The sequence below is a fragment of the Lottia gigantea genome (assembly GCF_000327385.1).
Source record: "Lottia gigantea unplaced genomic scaffold LOTGIsca_49, whole genome shotgun sequence".
Taxonomy (NCBI): Eukaryota; Metazoa; Mollusca; class Gastropoda; family Lottiidae; genus Lottia; species Lottia gigantea.
Window position 1 is genome coordinate 1,097,638 of NW_008709687.1, and position 25,379 is coordinate 1,123,016.

At 34.0% G+C, this 25,379-nt stretch overlaps 3 protein-coding genes across 3 annotated transcripts; all 3 read left to right on the forward strand.

The window, feature by feature from the left end:
• Window positions 1-315: 315 nt before the first annotated feature.
• LOTGIDRAFT_125341 (hypothetical protein) lies at window positions 316-768 on the forward strand (the record flags this gene model as incomplete). Its single annotated transcript, XM_009061596.1, has 1 exon — window positions 316-768. A coding segment is annotated over one exon (453 nt), but the record flags the coding sequence as incomplete, so codon positions are not given.
• A 10,522-nt stretch (window positions 769-11,290) lies between these two features.
• LOTGIDRAFT_70216 (hypothetical protein) lies at window positions 11,291-11,491 on the forward strand (the record flags this gene model as incomplete). The annotated part of the gene is made up of 1 exon (XM_009061510.1): window positions 11,291-11,491. A coding segment is annotated over one exon (201 nt), but the record flags the coding sequence as incomplete, so codon positions are not given.
• Window positions 11,492-13,381: 1,890 nt separating this feature from the next.
• Window positions 13,382-20,409, forward strand: LOTGIDRAFT_165077 (hypothetical protein; the record flags this gene model as incomplete). Its single annotated transcript, XM_009061597.1, has 3 exons — window positions 13,382-13,417; window positions 18,784-18,937; window positions 19,493-20,409. The coding sequence occupies 3 exons, from the start codon at window positions 13,382-13,384 to the stop codon at window positions 20,407-20,409; spliced, it is 1,107 nt and encodes a 368-aa protein (XP_009059845.1).
• Between the last annotated feature and the right edge of the window lie 4,970 nt (window positions 20,410-25,379).

Below are 25,379 nucleotides of genomic sequence, written 5' to 3' on the forward strand. Positions count from 1 at the left end.
GACTTTCTGAAGAACATGCTGTGGCATCAGAATTTAAGATATGAGAAGCCTGGATCATGAGAAATATATTCAATCATATAATTGGCTGTTATCTCTGTTTGAAATAAGAAGATGATAAATTCAGATTTGACAAGTCTAGATCCTGAAACATGTAAAACCATACCAAATGCAATCAAGAGTAAAATTGAGTGGTATCTGTGTTTGATATAAGAAGATGATTAGTATGTCCAGTAAATTAATTATTGATTTATATACTACAGTATAATAGATATAGTCTGATAGGAAAGTAACATTTTTAATTAAAAACACCTGAAGGATGGCTCTACCAGTAGCATGGTGCATTGTCGTCTGCTAGGACAGTGGAATAGCTCAGTAGGTAGTGAGTTGGATCGTCGTCTGCTAGGACAGTGGAATAGCTCAGTCAGTAGTGAGTTGGATTGTTGTCTGCTAGGACAATGGGATAGCTCAGTAGGTAGTGAGTTGGATCGTCGTCTGCTAGGACAGTGGAATAGCTCAGTCAGTAGTGAGTTGGATTGTTGTCTGCTAGGACAATGGGATAGCTCAGTAGGTAGTGAGTTGGATTGTCATCTGCTAGGACAGTGGAATAGCTCAGTCAGTAGTGAGTTGGATTGTTGTCTGCTAGGACAATGGGATAGCTCAGTAGGTAGTGAGTTGGATTGTCATCTGCTAGGACAGTGGAATAGCTCAGTCAGTAGCGAGTTGGATTGTCGTCTGCTAGGACAGTTGAAAAGCTCAGTCAGTAGCTAGTTGGATTGTCGTCTGCTAGGACAGTTGAAAAGCTCAGTCAGTAGCTAGTTGGATTGTCGTCTGCTAGTACAGTTGAAAAGCTCAGTCAGTAGCTAGTTGGATTGTCGTCTGCTAGGACAGTTGAAAAGCTCAGTCAGTAGCTAGTTGGATTGTCGTCTGCTAGGACAGTTGAAAAGCTCAGTCAGTAGCTAGTTGGATTGTCGTCTGCTAGGACAGTTGAAAAGCTCAGTCAGTAGCTAGTTGGATTGTCATCTGCTAGGACAGTTGAAAAGCTCAGTCAGTAGCTAGTTGGATTGTCGTCTGCTAGGAACCATAATTTAGAACATCCACAACCAACAAAACTGTGCTACAAATTTCGTGTGGGAGTAACAAACTTTCAAATTATAATCCATGTGTTTCTTTAGTAATTGAAATATGGTGTTTTCTGATTAAAACACTTTGTCTTGCAAATTTTTCTAAAGAGTTATAGTATAAACATGCGTGAATTGATAAAAATAATGAAATCCAGGCTGTTTTTATGGTAATAGTCAGTTATGGCTATTCTTTTGATGTAAATAATCAAAGCCATGTGTACCCAGTAAATTAAATTTTCACAATTTGAAATGATTGGTGCAAGCTACAAGTAAAGTTGAAATCTTCATGGGGGGTTTGGGGATTCCATTTTAAAACAAAATTGTATTTGAGATTTAGGAGATTTGAGATGTATTCAATGATTTACATAGAGTGCCAATGTATTGAAGGTAACGAAATGAAATGGAGCTTTACATCTGATTGAGATTTAAGTAAGAATTCTAGAAGAGAAATGGAGCTTAATATTAGGACAGCTATACAGATTGAGCTCTATTAGCCGAAAGTTAATATTAATATGACTATAAAGATAGCTGAAATCGAGCTCTATTAGCTGAAAGTTAATATTAAGATGTCTATAAAGATAGCTGAAATCGAGCTCTATTAGCTGAAAGTTAATATTAAGATGTCTATAAAGATAGCTGAAATCGAGCTCTATTAGCTGAAAGTTAATATTAAGATGTCTATAAAGATAGCTGAAATTGAACTCTATGAGATGCTGAAGTCAATATTTTAATGACATAGCAGATAAATGAATTTGAGCTCTATGAGCTTGGTCAGAAATTATATACAGGGTTATACAGATAAATGAAATTGATCTCTTTCAGCTGGCAAAGTAAACATGAAGACAACTATAAAGATAGCTTAAATTGAGCTCTGTTAGCTTGTAAAGCAATTATCTAGATGTCAATATCCCTTTAAGGGACTATGAGTCTGTAATTAGATGACAGAATGCCTTTACCAGGCTGACCTAAGGTAAATTTAGTTAAGGGTCAACAGTATGATTAGATTTTGTATAACTAGTGATTACAGAGCATTGATTCAGTTTGTTTACCTTGCTGTTATCTCACCTGTTTTACCTGATATAGGTCACGACTTGACCTACTTAGATACCTCCCCCACCAATTACACTTATACCTGACCCATATCATATTTACCCTTCATTTGATACATTTTGTACTCTCCCCAGGGGGTCTCTATCATCAGCCGAGGGGGATAAAAAAAATTAGGACAGTACACTGGTAGGCTATAATGCTGGGAAAATCTATTAAAAAGTAGATAGAGGCTATTATGTGCCGTTGGTTCGAATCCTCCTCAACCAAAGAAAATTGATGCCCATGCCAGTGCTTCTGAGAGTTGGCTCAGTGTGAGCTTTTACACATTATAATAAAAGTCAATTTTTAATCAAAATTTCATTCAAATTATGGCAAAATTGAGACTTAAAGTTGTATAATAGTGGGCACTTCAAAAGAGAAGTACCATTAGGTGTTTCGAAAAGAGTAAGCATGATCTGCTTCTACGCCACACCTACCTCACTATTTATAGCTATCTAGGTGCAATGTATATTGTAGAATGTATATCTGATTTTCAGAATGTGATTGAACAACACGTGTCTTTACAATGTAATATATACTGTATATTATATAGAGATATTGAGTTAGAATTGTATTAGATCTAACCTAAAATACTGTATTAAGATTCCAGTCACATCTCTATAGATCAATATTATATATAGAATTATATAATGGTACGACTTAAAGTAGCGGTCTTGACAAACTATCGTCTCAGTTTTACTGTTCAACTAAATATCTGTTCAGAATGGTGTCATTGGAAAATATATTGTAATAAGATTTTATTTAACCCTTTTAACATTAGTTGTGGCTTTACGTGATATGGTCAGTTATTACTGAACACCCAGTTTATCTTTTCCCAGTCAATCTTGTTAGTTTTAATTGGAATGGGAAACTTCCTTGTTTTGATATGATATGCATCACAATATAATGGATACTAAATGCTACAATATGAAATGATGTAATGCAGAGGCCATACAATAGATATCACAATATAAGTGCTACGATACAATATCATACACATTATGATGAAAGGACTACAATACAATACAATACAAAACATGATATAAGGGCTACTGAATGTAACGATTCGAAATGATATGATATACATCACAATGTAAGGTACAATTACATATCATGATATATGGGATAAGATACAATAAATATCATGATATATGGGATAAGATACAATAAATATCATGATATATGGGATAAGATACAATAAATATCATGATATATGGGATAAGATACAATACATAACATGATATATGGGATAAGATACAATACATATCATGATATATGGGATAAGATACAATACATATCATGATATATGGGATAAGATACAATACATATCATGATATATGGGATAAGATACAATACATATCATGTTTTATGGGATAAGATACAATACATATCATGATATATGGGATAAGATACAATACATATCATGATATATGGGATAAGATACAATACATAACATGATATATGGGATAAGATACAATACATATCATGTTTTATGGGATAAGATACAATACATAACATGATATATGGGATAAGATACAATACATATCATGTTTTATGGGATAAGATACAATACATAACTGCGTTTCCACTGACAATTGTGAAGGAAAGCTAGCTTTATTGCCGAACACGTTGCGTTTACACTGAGTTTTTCTGGTTCCCGAACGACTTTGGTCTCGATCATAAAGTCGCACATTATTGACAGCACACGATGTACAAGACTATCGTTAAATCGGAAGTACATTATTGCACATGACCAGTTAAGGTAAACAAAGCAATAATGGTGGCCAATTCGATGTTAACTTAATACTTAACGCAATTCTTACAGTGGATGTAACTTGGACATTCGTAGATACTTGCAGCGACGAAGGAAAGTTCAAATGCTGGTTTTGATTCTGATAAGAATTCTTTTTATCGACACGCCCCCTTTTGCCGAACGAGAAAAAGCCGGCTTTTTGTGTTTCCACTGAGTAAACGAAAGCTGACTTTCATTTGGCCCCCGATAAATTGCCGAACGAGAAAAGCTTCAATTGCCGAACCGTTACGGTTCCCGAACGCTAACGGTTCGGCAATTTGTCAGTGGAAACACAAAAAAGCCGGCTTAGAGTGGAAACACAGTTCATATCCCGATATATGGGATAAGATATAATAAATGTCGCAATGAACAAATTTTCGAATTTCTATGCTGTTGTATCACGTTTTATCGATTCACAAATTTAAATAATTCTAGAACTAGTCTAGATATTTGCTCTATGTTCTTAAAAGATTCAGAAATAGTTTTTAAATAACAAACTGTATATAATAACTGTCTAATAGTTACAATAGATTGAAATATATCCTGCAGACTGGTAAAATTGAAAAGAAAATTACATTTTTCAGTTATGAGTCATTACTTTTAGAGAAATACAGTTCTTGTTTTTTAAATTTTCTGATAACTGCAAACAATTATTTCTGAAAAAATATCTTTGAGAAGATTTCTTGAGTTAATTTGGGGTTAATTTTCCTAGAAATGGCTTTCTGACACAATTTTTTGTCCCAATTTGATCAAAATTATCACAATATTTGTATAAAATATGGGAAATACGCCAATTGTTCATACTATGAACACTATTATAGATTTTAATGAAATTACGTGATGCTGTGTTCCATTACTGCTCCTCGGAATAATGACTCATTTCTATTATTATGTAAATGCTGACAAAGTTTTAATGGTTTTTACTCAAAAATTCCATAAAAATGTAAAACTATTCGAATAGGAATTAGTTTTTACACATGAAAAAACTCAGTTATATAAATAATATTGACTATTAATGGGGATCTACTCTATAAATGATTCATACAGTTTGAAAGCATTATTTCATCAGGGATGCTGATTTGGCTCTAAAACTGTTGCCTTAACTTTATTTGCCAGTAGTGTCTGACAAGAGAGCTAAACTGTTGCTATAGCTGTATTTACCAGTCATGTCTGACGACAGCTCTAGGCTGTTTGTTTGGTTGTATTTACCAGTCATGTCTGACAAGAGAGCTAAACTGTTGCTTTTGCTGTATATACCAGTCATGTCTGACTAAAGTTTCAAATGCTAAGATATAAACTGATTTGAGCTAAGTTTTTTCTTTGAAATGCATCAGTAATTATGTGATGTGTCAGCAAGATGACACACAGTTCGGACATAAAACCTCCTCATCAGTTAATTTAGGAAAGAGAAATTATCCATATTAACAGTATTTTCCTTTTCAAAATATGAACTCAAATCATACTTCAAGAATTCAAATATGTGTTTTTTCTTGTTTTACTTTTATTATTTTTTGCCGATTCATATTATTAAATTATAAAATGTTGTAACAGAAAGAAATAATCCTCACACGGGAAGTTTATCAATAACTTTAATAGTCCTGTCAGTTATATTTTATATAATTTCATTTTCGCCAGTAATATATTGATTTCTAGAAGCTACTTTGTTAAATTCATGGTATTTTAAATATATTTGAATGAGGGTAATATAGGGGGTGACATGGATAACTTTAAATTCATTTGACAGTAATTTATAATACACTAACTTTTGATTTATTTGTTGAGCACTGTCTTTTTTTTACTGCTTCAAAAAGAAAAATGAAATGAAATGAAATGGAGTTTTATGTCCTGCTTTTCTGCACCATGTGGGCTAATGAAGATGGGCAACGTCATGCAGGGTGCAATGAGGGAAATTTTGCCAGGACAGCGGCATTAGCCTGCTCTTTTTCGATTTCCAACTGTCGAGGGATCTTTAACATGCACAGCTTGTAGCACACGGGGCCTCGGTTTATTGTCCCATCTGAAGACTAGACACTTTTTCCATTTCAGCCCCTGCATCACTGACAGGGGGAAACCCGGTTCAAAATCGGAATGAAACACAATTGTAACGGTTCTCAGAACACTTGCCGTTTTATCATTACAGTTTATTCATCCATTCCCTTCTTAGAGTTGTTCTGAAAACAGATAATATTTGTTTCTAGTTGAACATATCAGCAATAGAGCTGTAACATTTCCTACAAACAATGACTTAGAGACTGACTTATTGATTATGTAATCTCTAACTTTGGACAAGACGTATTCCACCATGTTTTTTGATCGATATCAGAATTAGAAAATAACATGATCTTGACAGTTTGGACACGTACAATTCCATGTTTGATTTTGAGTTACAAGACCAAGCTTTGTGGTTGAAGTTGAACGATAGATCCATCAGAAGATTGTGACACGTGGAATCTGTTTGGACCAAAGTCTGTAATCTTGTCAGAGATTTAGCATGTTACAATGGTATTATGACATTATTAAAGAGATCTGTTCATCTAGATATTCATTTGTCAGGCCAATCTAGCCCCTTTGCCTGGAATGCATTCGAGATGGGGCTCGGATTTTTTGCCAAGGTGTGTTAGGGCCATCCCCAATGAAAATTTGAAAATCTAAAGCCCGGAGAACTTATTTCTAACTATTTGGAGGTGCCTTATCAGAATGGTCATCTTTTTGGTTTTGTGCTAATACACTGCAAATTAATCAATCTCTGCTGAACTGAAGATGGTTTTGCTGGCACTTAATTCTCACTTGCTTGAGCCCAGACCCTGTGGACTCCACCCTAATGAACTGAACTGGGTCAATCCTAAATGATTTGTTCCTCTTGGTATAAGCCTACTAATGAAAAATCAGTTATCTTATCCTAGGATCTAGTTTAGCCTCCAGTTCAGTGGTTTTCAACCTGTTTTTGTATGTGTTTCCAAAAACAAAAAAATTAAGTAAGTCCTGGGTTAAGTTAAGGCTTTAGCAACTTTGAGGTCTTTTGAAATTGCTGCCTTTCTTTTATATCATTTGCACATTTGATAAATGATGTGCCGAATATAATTTATTCAAATCATGATGGGGTTCATATTGCAATGAACTATATCTATCAGAGAGGAGTACTTGATATACAGCAGATATGAGTTTGAACTAGAAAATGAGAGTATATTTAATGTTCTATGTAATTTCTGTTGAAAGGTTGAAATGTTAATTGCTTGGTGTTGAACCATACTTCCTACACCATTAAAATGAAAGGCTAATAGCAAAGAAAAAAACGACAATTTCTTCCAATTTTGGTTTTTTAGGTCCTTTCTATCAGCTGGTTCCAGTAGTGTTGCCAGCCTTACGAGACGAGGGGGTACAAATAGGGGGCAGACTGATTCAATGTGGAGACAACTGCTGAAGCTGTATGGATTTTGTGCATTCTGACACATATATTTTGGAGAAAAAAGTAGACATTAAAGATGTGTTGAAAATAAAGTGGGGGTACAGTTCGGGGTGCAAACCACTTTGCTAAGTGGGCAAATGCATACCCTGTATCCCCACTGGCTTGTTGGCATTGATCTTTCCAAGTTCATCCATGATCATGTACAGCTGGGCGGACTGGAATAATGAGGAAAGATGACTTATTTAAGGTCATCAGACTTACAAGTTCAGAAAATCTCTTTACAATCCCTTATAAGGAGGTCTCTTTAAGACTGAGATTGCTGGGGGGTTGTGTCAAGGTTCAAGATGAATTAAAAATAGGTTCGGTCAATCTAACTTCCTATTCACCCACCATGATGAATGATCACGTAATTTTTTCTAAGACAAGTTTGGCATTGATTCTGCAAGGATTAAATTAAAACCAATAAATCAGCAGAAATTTGGCGTCAGAGAATTGATCCCAATTCCACTCCACGCCAAATTTCCAATCTGCATGCAGCCTTGTTAAAGAGAAATTGACAGCTCAATTCTTTCTGAATGACTTCAAAATGATGCGATCCGTGTTTTTTTTCTTTAAAGAAGTTGTCATGATTGAAACTTAAATGGTTCGGTTTAAAGAGATTTTCATCAAGTAGTGTCATTTACAAGTCTGAAATTTGACAAATCTGAGAAACTGATAAAGATGTGTTATTGAAGGAAACTTTAAGACTAATTCTGAACTTTGTCATGAATGTTATGTATGGATATATCTTTAAATGGTTAGTTTTAGTGGAATTGCAAGACCCACAGAGGTTTGATTGAAAATTTGAATGGTGTAAGTAAATCATTGCACAGTAACAAATTTTGAACTTTGTCATGCAGTTATGGACAGCCTTCTTTTTCATGTTACTGAAACAAGTAGGAAGGGTTCGTGAAATGTTGATTCTAGTCGTGACATTTCTACAGAAGCTGGCTTGCCTTTGCCCCCAAACCCCTAGTTTGAAATTTCTAATCATTGAGTTCTTAAATGCCTGGTGTTATTGCACATCTTTTGCTGATGAGTGGTGTTTCAGATTTACAATCCTCATCAGGACAAACAGTTTTGGAAAAGAGTATTAAGGTACCCACATTCAGGCTTCCTTAGAGGATCCTTTAGTGTGCTTTATTGGTACAGGCGCCTGATAATGATTGTATATCCAAAACATCAGTCATCTTATCAATATTAGCCTAATATCACATAAAATCATACTGTTCTATGATATAACTACGGAGGTCATTATGATAATTATAGTTAATTACCCGGTATCTCCATAACGATAATAATTACATTAACCTGACGGGAATTATCCTTAATCTATAAATAGTAAAGCTAATCACCCGCCCGGGAAATCGGGAATTATTATGTAAATGAACATATTTGATAATAACAGGAAATATTAGTTGGGAATATCAGATAATGGTTATTGCCTTTCTTTATTACTGATATGATCATTCAGACCTGTAGCTAGCCCAGAGTGTCAGAGAGGGGTGGGGGTGTGGTAAATTTTTCAAGGGGGTCTTCAGCTATGTAACACCCCAGGCCCCCACTTCAGCTACCAGTCTGTGTTCAGTGCCATTTTTGCTAACTTGAATTGTCACATTTGATTTTCTTAGCAGTTGTTTAATATTATTATGTAGCATTTCTAAAATTTGCAGAAGCCATGAGGGTTAAATGATTTAAAATGCTCCAATTGAAATATTAAGTGGTAGAAGTAACTTCTTTGCTTTTATAGAAAAGGCTTTTGTTGCAACAGTGTTTAATGATTGACTTAACCTGCCAAAGAAAGGTATACAATGTATAATTCTTCTAGTAAATTGTATAATTCTTTTAGTAAATTGTATAGTATTGTATAACCTTGTATTGTATAACATTGTATAATATTGTTGTATTCTATAGATCTGACAGAATAATGATTTATTAACATTGATTATAGTGATATATTATTTCATTAGATTATAATTAACTGTTACAGTGGCAACTAGCATCAAATCTGGTGTGCCATCTGTTCTCATTTTCACTGAAATTTTCATCGACTTGTCTTTAATACAGATTTTTGCTGCAGATCGGGTTAATACACTTTAGAGCTCTAGTCAGACATGACTGGTAAATACATTCAGTAATGGCATGACTGGTAAATACAGAAAAATCAACAGTCTAGAGCTCTTGCCTGACAAGACTGGCCATGACTGGTAAAAAAAATGAACTCAACAGTTTAGAGCTCTAGTCAGACATGACTGGTAAATTCAACGAAATCAAGAATCACTATGACATATTTTTTCGTAAAAGTACATCAAGGCAGCAATGAAATCAATATATAAGGTCAAATGAAATCCTGCTATTAGAGAAGACAGTATGAGAAATGATGGAAATACTAGCAGGAATTATGGGATATTTTACAGTTCCGTTGTTCGATGATTGGCCTAGATGTATGATAGGATGAAATCAATATATTCCGTTTTCTAATACCTACTATAGATCAAATGAAATGGAGTTTTACATCCTTCTTTACTGCTCCTCATTGGGTTACTGAAGCCATGCAGTGGGCAATGAGTGAAATTTTGCCAAGACAGGTTTTATAACATTAGCCCAATCTTTGTAGTGTTATGTTTTACTTTTCTACAGCTTGGGCTTACAAAGTAGAGCAATGCCATGCAGTGTGCAATGAGGCAAATTTTGTCAGATCAGCGGCATTTGCTTTCTCTCTTTCACTGTCCAAGTGTTAGAACAGCATAGCCAATATGAAATTAAGATTTCATGAAACCAGCTAAAACTAAATAGACTTTTGACATGTTGGGTTCATTACAGGCCCCATAGTTTAGATATATCAATATATTTCTATAATATATAAATAACTCTTGATATTAATATTAGATTACTACCACTGTAGATTATCAAGTAGTTATTATTACCATCAGATAAACTTGATGATTGTCAGTTGGTCTCAATCTTAATTCAGGTTTCTTGACCAATACCATTGCTCTCAAACTTTGTAATTTTTCCTCCATGCCAAGTTCAATATTTGTAGTGGTCCTTCGCGACTAGCAGAGAATGCCCATCTTTCCAGTACATCTAATACCATGCTGTATTCCTTTCAGAGATTCCACATAAATAATATTATTAACATGGATTTTGAATCGTAACTAGGCATTCATTTCAGAGAGTCCACAAAGATAATACTGTTATTTGTGGTTAGGTTTGTCCACTCAGAATCCCTTACAGAGAGTCTACATAGCTAATAATATATTTTTAGGTAATTAACCCATCATCCTAATTTCAGAGAGTCCTCATAGATTATAATGTTAATTTGGTATTTAGGTTTGTCAATTCAGCATCCCTTTCAGAGAGTCCACATAGCGAATAATATATTTTTAGGTAATTAACCCATCATCCTAATTTCAGAGAGTCCTCATAAATTATAATGTTAATTTGGTATTTAGGTTTGTCAATTCAGCATCCCTTTCAGAGAGTCCACATAGTTGATAAAGTTTTATAGACCATTATATATTTCAACCTAACTAAGTACCGTGGATGCCTTATGTTGAATAGTAACCAGTTACTTTGCCGCCATTCAATCAACTTCAATGGATACCAGTTGTGACTCAGATGTAGCAATGTTATTTTTGGAAAATAAAATGTTTTCTAAGTGAATGGTAGACTGAGATCAGTTTACTGGCACAGTCAGAAGTCTGTTAGATTCAAGTTTAGACAATAGTTTGAAATAACAGATTTTATTGGTATTAGTTACTTATTGGCATCAACTTCTTTTAATGCTTGCCAGCCTGGAAATAATCGGACAGAGAAAATTGTCTTTTGTTTGACTATTGTTTAAAATTGGGCTCCTGGATTATTTTCATTGCTACATATTGTTTCCTGTATTTAGTTGTTACATATTGTTTCCTGTATATAGTTGTTACATATTGTTTCCTGTATATAGTTGCTACATATTGTTTCCTGTATATAGTTGCTACATATTGTTTCCTGTATATAGTTGCTACATATTGTTTCCTGTATATAGTTGCTACATATTGTTCCAGAACATTAAGCATGGCCTGTCTCAACAAGCAACATCTGCTACACTGTTAATTTTATATTTCATGAGAAATTTGAAGAAAAGTCAAGAGCTCACAATATTTACCCTGCAATGACACTTAGAATCTTATTTAAATTTCATCAAATTTTTGATAAGAATTTCCAGCTGCTATGAATGCCTCAAGAGAAAATTATTACAATGTGCAAGCTATCCTATCTAACGCTAAATTTAATGTTATTTTTATCCCCTGTGTTGTGCTTATTCAATTGAATAAGGCCATTTATTTTCTCATAGATGACAGAAAAATCAAAAATAAGAATACAGGAATAATATCTTACTTAAATACAAAATAAATCTAACTATTGACATTATAAAGCTAACTAAAATATCATCATGTAAGATGGGGTAACAAACCACCAACATATTGGTTTATAACAAGAAGCTAAATTTAATGTTCTCTTTAGTCATGTGATTTTAAGGCTGAGATGAGAAATTTCACAATTCAGTATCCAAAAGTCCCAATGCCTGCTATAAGATTTTACTCTTGTCTAATCTGATAGTCTCCAAATATCTAAAATGTGTCAAAATATTTATTTAATGGTATTGTAAAGAGGTTTTCAAAACTTAATTTTTATGTTTATCAGGACATTTTTGGCAATTTTTTCATCGCAATTTTTTCAGTCAGAAGTCTATGGTTCCTGTAATTATAGAAATGCTGAACTGTATATGAGGTCACTATTGCAAAATCGGCTTAAAATTACACTGAAAGTACAAGAACCACAGACATCTGATTGAAAATTAGAATGGTGCAAATTGATGCCATCAGTGTCCCGGATACACATAATTTTGAGAAAATCTCTTTATAATCCCTTTAAGCTATCTTTTGACATCAAACCCAAAATTACATAATGTAGACTAAGATAGAAAAAGATCAAGTATACTCTACAAGTCATTTTCAATGATACTTAGCTCTTATCAGGATCCTATCTCACTTATGGCTCTAAATTCTCGTTAATTTATTTTTTATAAAAATTAAACTAAGATTCTCTTTTAGATTTAAAAAAATAAATTTTAATGAAAGTCATATTCACTGTTACAAAGCGTGAGAAATAGAATGGTATGGAAGTTTACATCCTACGTTTTTACGCCTGATTGAGTTAATGATGACGAGCAGCACCATGCAGTCTGCAATGAGGGGAATTTTGTCAGAATGATGGTATGAGCTTGCACAAGTGTGAGAAAAAGATAAATCTGACTCGCAAAATAGAAAATAATAAATAAGAATATTCTGGGCAATACCATGCAGTGTGCTATGAGGCGAATTTAGTCAGAAAAGCAAAATGAGCTAATACAAAGTGGGAGAAAGAGTTCCATCTCGACTTGACTTATTTTTTGCTGAGAATCTTAGGGGAAATCATATCCGCTTCCTGTCTTTCTAACATATGTTAACCTCCAAGCATCTGTGTATTTATTTTGCATTGTGTATTATCATTATGTTTAAATTGTTCCCAATGCATTTTGGGTAAAATCGTGTTACATGTGATTTAAAGCATGGAATTTCTTTTAATGATATAAACTATGTGTAAAAGATATATTTTTTTTCTGTTTGAGAGAAGAACTGTTTGTTGTCTAGTTTGCTTAGACGTGTAAAATGTTTTGTAAAGAGATTGTAAAGAGGTTTCTAAATGTTTTATGTGTACCCGGGACAATGATAGCATCAATTTACATAATTACACTTTTCAATCAGAAACTAAAACTAAGTGTTTTATGACGTCACTATATCTAAAGCTAGTAATATTATATAAGACCCTTAGCGATAGTGACGTCAGAAAATTAGTTTTAGTGGAATTGCACGAAACACAGACGTCAAATTTTTAACTGGAATGATGCAAATTAATGCTTTCAGTGTCTCCGATACACAAGTAAGTCAAGGTTTTTGCCTTAAGATGTGTATATTGAAATGTTTGTATCAGTTCTGTGAACAATTTGCCTGCCTTAATTCATCTCCAAATTCAAATGTTCTGCAGTTTTAGTGTTCTACATACACAATACTGTTAAGAAATATTCAACCACCAGGAGGAGTTGTATTCAGTTATAACAGATGGTAGATGATCATATCACCATAGTTAATCATGTACATATGCTTGGCACTGGGAAATCATTTATTTTCCTGGCTAACAAATTTCATGCTTTCCTTCAGAGACCTATATTCATTGATTGGTATATTTTCTTAAAGGGATTGTTAAGAGGTTTTCTGAAATTTTTTGTATCAGGGACACTGATAGCATCAATTTGCTTCATTCTAATTTTCATTCAGACGTCTGTGTTTCCTGCAATTCCATTAAATTTAAGTGTTTGATGAAGTCATTAATCGTGAAGGGCCTTATGTACTAAAGCATATTTCCTGATTAGTGATGTCTTTTTAGTGGAATTGCTGGAACCACAGACGTCTGATCAAAAATTCTGCTATCGTTATCTCTGATACAGATACAAAATTTAGAAAATCTCTTTACAATCCCTAGAAGTATTTGAATAGTGGTTTATCAAATTGAAGATAGGAGGGAAACTAGAAAATGCATGAGGGTGAGAACAACAATGAGAGGTGTCTCCGAGGCAAGGCTTCAAGGGCTGAAGCCCCTTTAGGTCAGAGGTTTCGGGTCTCGGGTCTGCCAGTGTCCCCCAAAAGCCCATGATGGCCTGAGATGACTTTGAGCATATAGAGGGCCGTCAAAGAGTCCATTCATCTTAACTACAAATAGAATATCAGGGTTTACTAAGTCTCTTGTGAAGTGAAAAATACACAGATATTATAATAAACAAATACAGTGACATGATTGGTGGAAGGAAAGAGGAAATAGTCTTCATTCATCTCATATCTTGTTTATTTTTTCTCTCTTTCCTGTCATTTGTAATTTTTAAGTGATTATTTCCTTCGGAAGTTTTTTGAAGATGTGTTCTCAAGATTATATTTATTGACAATAAAACAACATTCTACCAATTTTGGTAAAAAAGATATTAATAGTAGGTTTACATTGTATCTTATATACAGGGTTACAATTCCTCTATATTTACCAGTCATATTTAACTATGGCTCTAGACTTTTATCCAGTCTTTAGCAGTATTCACCAGTCATGTCTGACTAAATAAATGATTTTTCATGTCAGTCCCTCTCGACCCATTGTAAAAATATAAAAATTCTACCAGACATTATTTTCACAAGCCTGACCTAATGAATGGAATAAGTCAGTCTAATTAGAACATGTTTTAACACAAGACTGTGAAACTTACACAATACTGGTCTACATGATATAAACAATTGATATTTGACTCTGTTTTTACCATTGCTGTGTTATATTTATTTTCATCTTATATCTTCTAGTCAAATATTCAAGTTTGTCTATGAAATGTCATAGTTGATCTGTATTCAGAATAAACTTAAAGGGATTGTAAAGAGGTTTTCTAAATTTTTTATGTGTATCAGGGACACTCATAGCATCAATTTACACCATTCCAATTTTCATTCTGACGTCTGTGGTTCCTGCAATTCCACTAAAACTAACACGTTTTATGACGTCACTAGAGGGAACTACCTAAAGCTACCATTTCCCCTCTAATGACGCCATAAAACGTGTTAGTTTTACAGGAATTGCAAGAACCACAAAGTCAGATTGAAAATTGAAATGGTGAAAATTGATGCTATCAGTGTCCCCGATACACATAAAAAGCTTAGAAAATCTCTTTACATTCCCTTTAATTCAAAATTCTAGAATTGCGGATAAAATGGGGTCACAACAGAAAGATGGAAAATTCAAGTTTTTTTTTTCCAATTGTTATATTTATTTTCATTTTATATCTACAAGTCAAATATTTATCAAATGTCATGACACAGTCAGAATAAAATTCATTCAAATTAACACAATAAAATTGCTCTAAATCAATCAAGTTTAGAAAAAAAAATAAAAGGAAATAAACAAGGTAGTCTGATGAAGCCAGGGAAAATTTGTTAGGTCTGCTGTATTAGGCTATTATTTTTTTCAATTTCCAAATGTCAAGGATTCTGCCACATAGTGCCTTGGTTTACTGTTTTATCCGAGTGACTAGACCATCTGACATGCATCACTGATGAAGGGAAACCGTGTAAAAAAATTCGAAGTATTACCTCGATCTTTGCTGGGATTGAACCCTAGACCTTCAGGTTAGTGAGCGAGTGTCTAACTCACTGAGCTGACAAGAATATAGGATCATATGCAAGCAATCCTATTTTAACCTAAATTAAATTAGTTAAACCTGTACAAGGTATAATAAAATTGTGAAGTAATGTTAAATATTTCAATATGATCTACTCTAGTCTATTGAGATATACTGTCAATCAAGATAATATTGTAATGTGTACATTTATTCTCAAGTTTCAAGTAGGAAATGTATTGACTGATATTATTATATTTTCTCACTTTCAAGTAGAATATAATACAACCAATTTAAAGGTGATGTATCTAGCTACTTCACGAAAGTTGCCCATACACTCCCGGTTCCCAACCCCCTGGGGTGTTCTCACCTCCCGGGGGTGTGGGACTAGGGTGTCAGGGGTGTGACCAACTGGTGTAGGAGAAGAATTTATTTTGAATTGAGAGAGCACCTCACATTATCACATGTTGAAGATGGGATGAAACAAATTTTTGGGGGTGTGAAAGGTCCAGATGATTGCTCCAAGGGTGTGAAGGCTGAGAAAGGTTGGGGAAAACTGTCTTACACCATAATGATAATAGTTGCTAATGGTTGCGAATAATGAAAGTGGTCACGTTCCTAACACAACTCACAACTCAGTTACATGAGAGTTGAATTCAAATTTGATAACCACTTTTCTTATTACATTGTCTTCATTAGCCCACATGGTGCAGAAAAGTAGGACGTAAAACTCCATTCATTTCATTTCATTTCTTATTACACAACTGGTGTGAGGGCCACATCGAGCAGATCTATTTGTGTATTGGTTTGCTGTGATATGGTTCAAACATATACATGCATAGTTCAGTTCATTTTGAGGTAGAATAAATGGCAAAAGAGACTATACAAGTTCTTAGATTGAGTTTAGTTAAAGCTGACTAAAAATGGATCACATTTGAGTAAACTTGAGTAGAATAATGTTTATTTGTTTTTTTCAAATGTGATTTGGTATCTTTTAATACAGGTTGTACCGAACTATAACCATTCATAAACAAGTAATAGTAACAGTACTTAGAAATTGTCAAGTCAGCGGTCATTTGGTACATGTTTTATACTATTTAATCAAAATTGTAATTAAAGGGCTGGTTTTTATAAACATTGTAGCAATTTCCTGTTAATTTTAAATCTTTAATTACAAATTAATCAAATTGAGTGCAGGAGCGTGTTCTGAATCAGAAACAATTAAAGCTTAGTTTTTATATTTTGTTTTGTAAATTTAAACACACGGACGAAACTTGTGAATAATATATGAGTAAGGGCAATCCCTCCTAGTATGAATTTGTCAAGATTAAACAGAATTCATTTCAGTAGTTTATATCCATTTTTTATTTAATCGCATTAGAACCTGACTTTATTCTGCAATGTGCTACATAACCCTATCATATGAATCGATCAAAGTTTAATTACAATTTAGTACTTTATAATCAATTTGTAGTATTTAATTGTACGAGAACCTGATTTTATATTCTATGAAGTACTAAAGGTATCCATTCAGCAACTTTTTCATATGTTCAATAATTAGGTGACTAAATCACTTAAATCTATATTCATCAGTTTATTGTTAAAGTACATTTGTCAGTTTTCATTGGTTTTTATATAAATATAATGAAAGAAAAAGACAAGTACTTAATTGAATGAAAGACAGTCAATTGATGAAATAAAATTAATCAATACTCAAATCTTGGACAGGATGTCTAGAGACCTATTTTTCACAATGTCTGTAATAATAAGGGTTGTAAAGAGGTTTTCCAGTTTTTTATGTGTTTCTTAGTCATATGGCTTGCTATTTGCATCATTCTCTCAATTTTCTGTCAGATGAAACTGCTTAAACCTCTATGACGCCACTATGACAAAAGCTGTATTAGTATCTTGGCCTTTCTGATAGTGAAGTCATAGAACGCTTAGTTTTAGTGGAATTGCAAGATTTGCCGATGTCTGACTGAAAATTGTCCACCAGTAGAATCACCAGCCTATTTGTGTGTAATAAATATATCTAATAAACAATATTAGCTACTGGACAATATTGACCACCAGCAATGATATGGTCTTATTGATGTTTATGTTATACCCTTGAAATTATCTGACAACCCAATATTACACCCGAATACAACCAAATTAATATTTTATACTAGTTGTTTTTGACAAGATTCTCATTTCTGTAGATTGGGTTCACACCTGACTGAGTCTAGATCTAATCTATTTCTATTGGCTACCCAATGAATGGGTGGCCGTATTTATCATGATTTCGAGTCAATGGGTGACTGTCTTAATAGGATTTCATCCACTTACTTTATTATCTCAAATCTTTAAGATGTTTTGATTAATGATAAAATTCATCAACCCATGAACGAAATCTTGAAATTACGACAAAAAATGTGATTTGATTTAAAGAAATTATTTTGTACTTGACTGATAAATTCACATCCTTTAAAAGATGAAGGTGAATTAATTCAATGTTTTTTCTTTTGAATTTATGAATGAATGAAAATTTGTTATTTGTACAAAGAAACTCTATATGCTTACTGGCAAAAATCCTTCCTTCTTAAAGGGACAGATTCACCATTCGTTTGACCAATTGTAACTTAGTATCAGAAACAGGAATTTTATCAACTAAGTTAATCAGTACTAGCGTTCAGAGCTCTCTGTCGAAATTTGAGCTTTGAAATGCATGTGTGTCTAGAACATATAGATATATATTCAACACCCAAAATCAACCCCCCAAAATGGCCAAACTGTCTCTTTAAGGTTAATAATTCATTTCATTTCATCATCATGTTTTATTTTGAGTGTCAGCTATACATGAAACACATATTTGAATATTCATTAAACTTGACAAAATGAAATAAATGTAAGCTCAATTAGTAATAACAAGTTCAAAATCCAACAACATACAATTTAACATCTACTTTAACACACAACTCATTCTGGTTGAACTTCTTGGATCAACAGACAGGTACCATCATGCAGTGCAAACATTTCACACTGGAAGCCTATAGTTTTTGCTTTGGCACTTTGATGTCAGAAATTAATGATTCATTCAACAATTGTAATTTTTTCACTTCAGGTATGTCAACTATTGGTAGTTCATGGTTCAAAGGTCAACGAGATAGACAATGATGGACGAATTCCTCTGATCCAGGCCGCTCAGGAAGGACATCTTGGCATTGTACAATTATTGGTGGAACGAAATTCTCACATCGATCACAAAGCTCACGACGGTAAAACAGCGTTCCGGGTGTCTGCCGTGGAAAACCATAAAGATATCGTGCAATATTTACTGGATAATGGAGCCAATATGAACAACTGTGATGCAGACGGTCGAACAGTGTTGTACGTACTCGCTCTCGAAAATCATTTAGAAATGGTCAAAATTTTGTTACGTAACAAGGCAAATGTAGAAATCCCTGACCTAGAAGGACGCACCCCTCTTCACGTAGCTGCTTGGCAGGGCCATTATGACATGGTGGAAACATTGATAAAATCCGGAGCGAATGTAAACGCCATTGATAACGATCTTAGAACTGCGTTACAATCCGCAGCGTGGCAAGGGCACGAAAACGTTGTTCATTTATTAATTGAAAATAGTGCTAACGTTGATCACATGTGTAACCAAGGAGCCACAGCGTTGTGTATCGCGGCTCAAGAAGGGCACGTTGATGTTGTGAAAGTTCTACTAAAATATCACGCTAATCCAAATCATGCAGATCAATATGGCCGTACACCAATTCGTGTTGCGTTAAAAAGTGGACATAACTCTGTGTGTAAAATTTTAGAAGATTATGGAGCCACTCCTGTTGGTGTAAATAAAAGCCGTAGTTCATCGTCAACGTCAAGTAACGAAACGAAACCTTTAAATACCACAGCGCCCCCTAGTAGTGTTATAGTTATAGGAGGCCACGCCCTTCACAGCTCCCCGTCAGAATCTCCAGAATCCACGTACGATCGTCGTAAATCCTATCATTCGAACAATTCTAAATCTTCCAGTAACCTGACCTCCTCAACCAATCAGAGTGCTCATTCTAGTCATGTGAAAACAGAGGCTCCTTCTGACCAATGTCTGACTTTCACTCAACAACTTCAACAGTGTTCAATGGGGAAAAATCGCACAAGGCCAGTAAGTCGCGTTCTGTCTCCAGTCAGTGAGCCACAATCTCCAGATCAAACTCCCCCAGTCTCCCCTAACATTCAAGGACAGCAGAAATATTCCCCAGGGGTGGATAATAACATCAACATAATGGCCCCAGCCCCGATAAAAAGTGGAAGCTTAAAACAAGAAAAGATTTCAGCAACGATTAACATCATTACAAATCCCAACGCAGAAATGATGAGCTCTGTCGAGGAACCAGTTTGGCAAATTAACCCAGCACTTTTTCCACAAAACGTGAAACGAAGTACGAGAAATCAGCGTGCGAACAATCAGGACACGCCCACTAAGTTAATGATGGGCCAATCAGCTTTGGAAATGCGATCTCCAGAATTACGTAGAAAGAGAAACGGAATTGTAACGAATCCTAAAGTCATAAAAAGTCCAAGTGGAAGCCAATTTAACAAACTGAAGGATGAAAGTGAGAACCCTGTGATTCACTCAAATGGATTCTCTAATCTTGACCCCAGTCCCACACGAGGTGGTACCAGTAAGGGGCCAGCTAGACCTAATGGTTTACCTATCAAGAAAGAAACACCATTATAGGTCAGGTATTAAAGGTAATTTACCAATGTTTTTTTTGAAAAGTGATTGAACCCAAACTTCTGTTAGTCAATTCTGAGATGTCCCAAAGTAGGCCTGTACCAAATTTTTATCACAAATAATGACATTAGTAAGAAATTATATATTCCAATGGTATGTGATATCATCTTGATAAGATGGCATAGCTTTTGATGAGCATAGGAATATTGTTGCAATTTTGGAACTTGCAGATGTTTGTCTTTCATAATGATGACTGACGAACAAAAATTCATTTATTTTTCATTACTGGGAGAAACTGACATGTTCACATCTATGACCTAATCAAGTCACAGTTTAAAAGTCTACAAATGAAATGATAAAGAATCATCTTGTCAAAGAAGTTGTCAAAGAGTAAACGCTCTCTGCTAGACACTCTGTCTTCTCCAAGATAGCGTATACTTCAAAAGTCATTCAGACAAGACACGGACAGCTTAGATCACCTTACACACAACAACTAATAAAAATACCTTAAACTTCCTCCAGATTCTTTCCATCTTGAAACTTAAAATTTTTTTTTTCAGGTAGTTAGTGCTCCAAATATTGCCAAGTTATTGAAAACTGCTGAAGAAATGAGAATGAGGTCAAACGAGGGAGGAAAAACGTGACAGCCATAATTTTTGTGATAATTTAAATCTCATGCATAATATTTATACATTAATAATTGATTTTGTGAATGTTCTATAATATTTAAAGTCCAGAAGAATTTTTTTGTGTCGGGCATTTTTGTTGTTCAGTTGAACATGCCTGGCCAATAAAGCTCAGTGATTAATATTGTTAAAATGCATGGAATTTTTTACTAAAAAAAGCCAAAATGTGAAATATAAAGAATATAGTAGATGTACCTGTTTGAATTTATTTGTCTGTTTTTTTGCAACTAATTCATACCAAAATAGAAATTATAGATATTTTGTTTCATTGTTTTTCTATGGGTTACTTCAATCTGAAAATGCATGGTTGGATTGTACGTTAGCAAATACAGCCAATCACAGGCCTCGACAGAAAGTTGGTAATAATAGGCCTAAGCTATAATGTTTACCCTCTTTCTGAGTTGTATTCGCTGGCATACAATCTAATCCAATGGATCTCTTAGAATAGGAAAACCATTATGAAAGTCATACAATAATTAATATTAATATTATTAAGGATTTTGAAAACCATTTAAAACATTTAACCAGTTTTGTACAATGTGTATATGTCTGTTAATCTATTACAATGAGTTTCAGGGTTGAATTCATTGTGTTGTTACAATCGAGCAAAAATATTCCTGCAAATCTGGAGACAACTCTAAACATACACATGAACAGTAATTGAAACTATGTAAGTCTTATATTGTGTGGATTATTACTAAAAATCACCAAATCTAAATTTGAAAAATACCAGTTTGTCTCACATGTCCAAAATGAATTCATAATTAGTTAAATTAGAACAGAATTATCAGCAGAATTACAATGAGTGACCCGATCAAGAAAGGTTAAAAAGTCATTTATTGTTTATCCAGACTGTACATACATGGACATTTATGATTGGTTAAAACTCTTAATTATATGCAATAAGAACATAATGATATGATTAAGAATTCATTATAAACACCAATGAATCAAATAGTTTGCTTAATTTGACACCAAAAAATACAGAAACCCATCTTTAAACTACCTTCAAGTTAAAGTGGACTGATGGTGTTTATGTTTTGAAATCATTTTTGGATTTTTGTTCTAGTATATGTAAAACCAAGAGAATATTTATAATATGTAAAATTGTACATGTTTGATGCAAATATTTATAAAAAATAGTTTGTAGTGTTTATATAAAGCGTTGCTACACATTTGCATTTTCTTTGTCTTGGTTAGCCAATCAAATTCCTCAGAATTGTGCAGTTGTGATGTTCATATACATAGCTTGATCTATATGGAAATGTTATTGTCTAAATTTGTAACAATTTGCATATGCAATGTTGGCCAGCTTCATGAAAACAGAAATCTTATCCCAGTGTTCAAGAATATAAGGGTTTTGTTAATATTGTGAAGTCAATTTTGTTTTACAAAAGTAATGTTGATTTATGACTTTCAATAGATTATATATTTCTCAAAAACCATTGACTATATTTCCAACTCTCCATTGCGACTGTGACATATATATTTCAAAATATAAACTAAAAATTGACACAGACCACAGACTGCTACTTTTATAGGTTTAGGCATGATGTTGAAGATGTAAATGTGAGGCAAAGCTGGAATTGGAAATAAATATGATGCTTTTATTGTGCTTTTTGATGTCCTGTGATTCTATAATAGTGAAATATAAATAATTAAAGAAGCCAATAGGCGAGGTAAGGTGTTCGGCACAACTTGTCTATTGCAGGGTTATTAATACAAAAAATAATAGGAATAGGTTAAATCATGTCTGAACAGATAGGTATTCACTTCTATCAATAATCTCTTTTGGACACCCTACCAGACAAGCAGACACCCTACCAGACAGGAAGACACTGTTACACCCTACCAGACAGGAAGACACTGTGACACCCTACCAGACAGGCAGACACTGTGGGTCTAGTCGTATCTGAACAGCTTTATAAAATATACTATGATTATAATAAAAGTGTTGTATATATTACATGTATTATTTATATCTATAAGCTAGTCGCAGTTCGTATTGAAATTTATTATAAAATCCATCTTTTATGCAATTTTCAGTTACTGAATCGAAGTAATCTTGTCTAAGTAAAATTGCAAAATATGTACTTTAATCTAAATTTTCAATTTAGGAACCAAAACTTGTTCTGATATAAGCTTATCCATGATTCATTGACTGCTTTAATTGTCCATAGAATGTTTAATTTATAATTTTGAAATATCAATGCCAAGAGGTTTGGTCATGGATCAGCTGGTAGACAGAATCCTCATGAACCTAAGTTGTCATCCAATGTCAAGTCGTTGCCAAGATATTTAACCAAGCTGGTAGACAGGATTCCGTATAAACTTAAGGTATTATCCTTGTAAATTACCAAGAGATTAGTCCAAGGATCATTTGCTGGAAAGGATTCTGGTAAACCTAAGTTGTTATCCTTGTAAAAAATAGTTCTTTCTTTACTTTCTTTGTGTATTTCTATTTCAATCAGTAGCCTTCAGTAATTAAAATGTTATCAATGTCAATGAATAATGCCAGTATAACTCTGTTAATTGTGAAATGTATAATATTATAATATATTGAAGCATGCAAAGTGCAAATAAATGGTATTCATACTATTTATAATGTGATTTTATTATTTGCAGAATACCTAAATACAGAATAACAATGTTGAACTCTCCATAAGAAGCCTAGGTTTCTGTCATGATGTCCTAATTTTACACAGTCAAGGTGTCAACATGCCCCATTATTAGAGTTTTCTTACTCTTCTTCAGAGTACCTGCTCTTCAAGATGGCCTCCCCTTTACAATTTAAAAAGTGTTTGGTTAATTTTAGAAAAGTTTCTTGTATCCCCACGCCTATACAAAGTGCAAAGTCTGATCAAAGTCTTATGCTCATGGGCTTCTTTAGTCTCCGAAGCCCCTCTTCAAGTATGAGGGTGTGCCCCCAAACCCAACCCCGACTTTCAAAGTTTTATCATTTCACAAGACTGACATGTGCCCCTCCTGGAAATTTTGTGACCCTTGCTTGGTCCCCTCAGCTGATGTTTCCTAGAAACGCCACTGACTAGTAGTACTAGTATTTGTAAAGATGGAGAGTAACAAGATGTAGAATTAGTCAAGGGGAAACAACTGCATTTTAAACATAAGACTACAGACAACAAATATCTTGTACATAGTAGCAGTACTGTAACTGGCCATTCAAAATGACAATTTACATTTTAAAAATGCTGTGAAGATTAATTCAGAGATTTTGAATTACTTGAAAACCCAAAAAAATAATACGGTAGTTTGTCATAAAAGACTAGCGGCAAAAGTTTCATCGAAGTTAGAATTTAGGCTATTCCAGAACTAGTTGTAGAAAGAAGTCAGGAATCTCATTAGCTTGCTTTTATTTGGCTTTTGATACGTGCTCACCATCTTTTACCATTTGGTCGAAGCCGAGAAACACAAGACTGAGCGCTGTGAATGAAATAACTCTCATATAGTCAACAGGAAGTTTGTTTCAAGCGAAGTGGCAGTTTTTCAGAAATGAAATGAAATGAATGGAGTTTTACGTCCTACTCTTCTGCACCATGTGGGCTAATGAAGACGGGCAACGCCATGCAGGGTGCCATGAGGGAAATTTTGCCAGGGCAGCGGCATTAGCCTGCTCTTTTTCGATTTCCAACTGTCGAGGGATCTTTAACGTGCACAGCCTGTAGCACACGAGGCCTCGGTTTATTGTCCCATCCGAACGACTAGACGCTTTTTCCATGTCAGCCCCTCTTACGGCAGTTTTTCAGAAGAAATGGCACAGTGGTATCTATCCAATGATGGTTGATGGGATCAACTAGGAAAAGCGCAGTTTCACGAATATTAATGTTGACTCATTTCAGGACGATTTTGATTTTTGACCACATTGTGACGATTTGACTTAAAACCCCGTCACGTGACAGTCATGTGACATAAACAAAATGAAGGATTGAAACATAGAATTTTATTTTTCAAAATAAATTAACAATTAACCTATTTACCTAATATTGAAATAATGACATCAAGTGAGTCCTATTTATACTTGTCAGATTCTAGCTGTTGCTTTCATAGACCCAAATGATATCGTTTTCCAATAAGCATGTCACGCCATTGGACCCAGTGGTATCAGTGGTATCATTTTACGTTGTCACCTTACAAACAATTTAATGAGCCAATGTGACTCTGCATAATATTTAAGTTTAGATATGATGATGAGCCCTTAGCTTCAATGACCTATCTTAATATAATAGCCTAATCATAAAACACAATTGTCTAATAGTTTAACATTGGGAT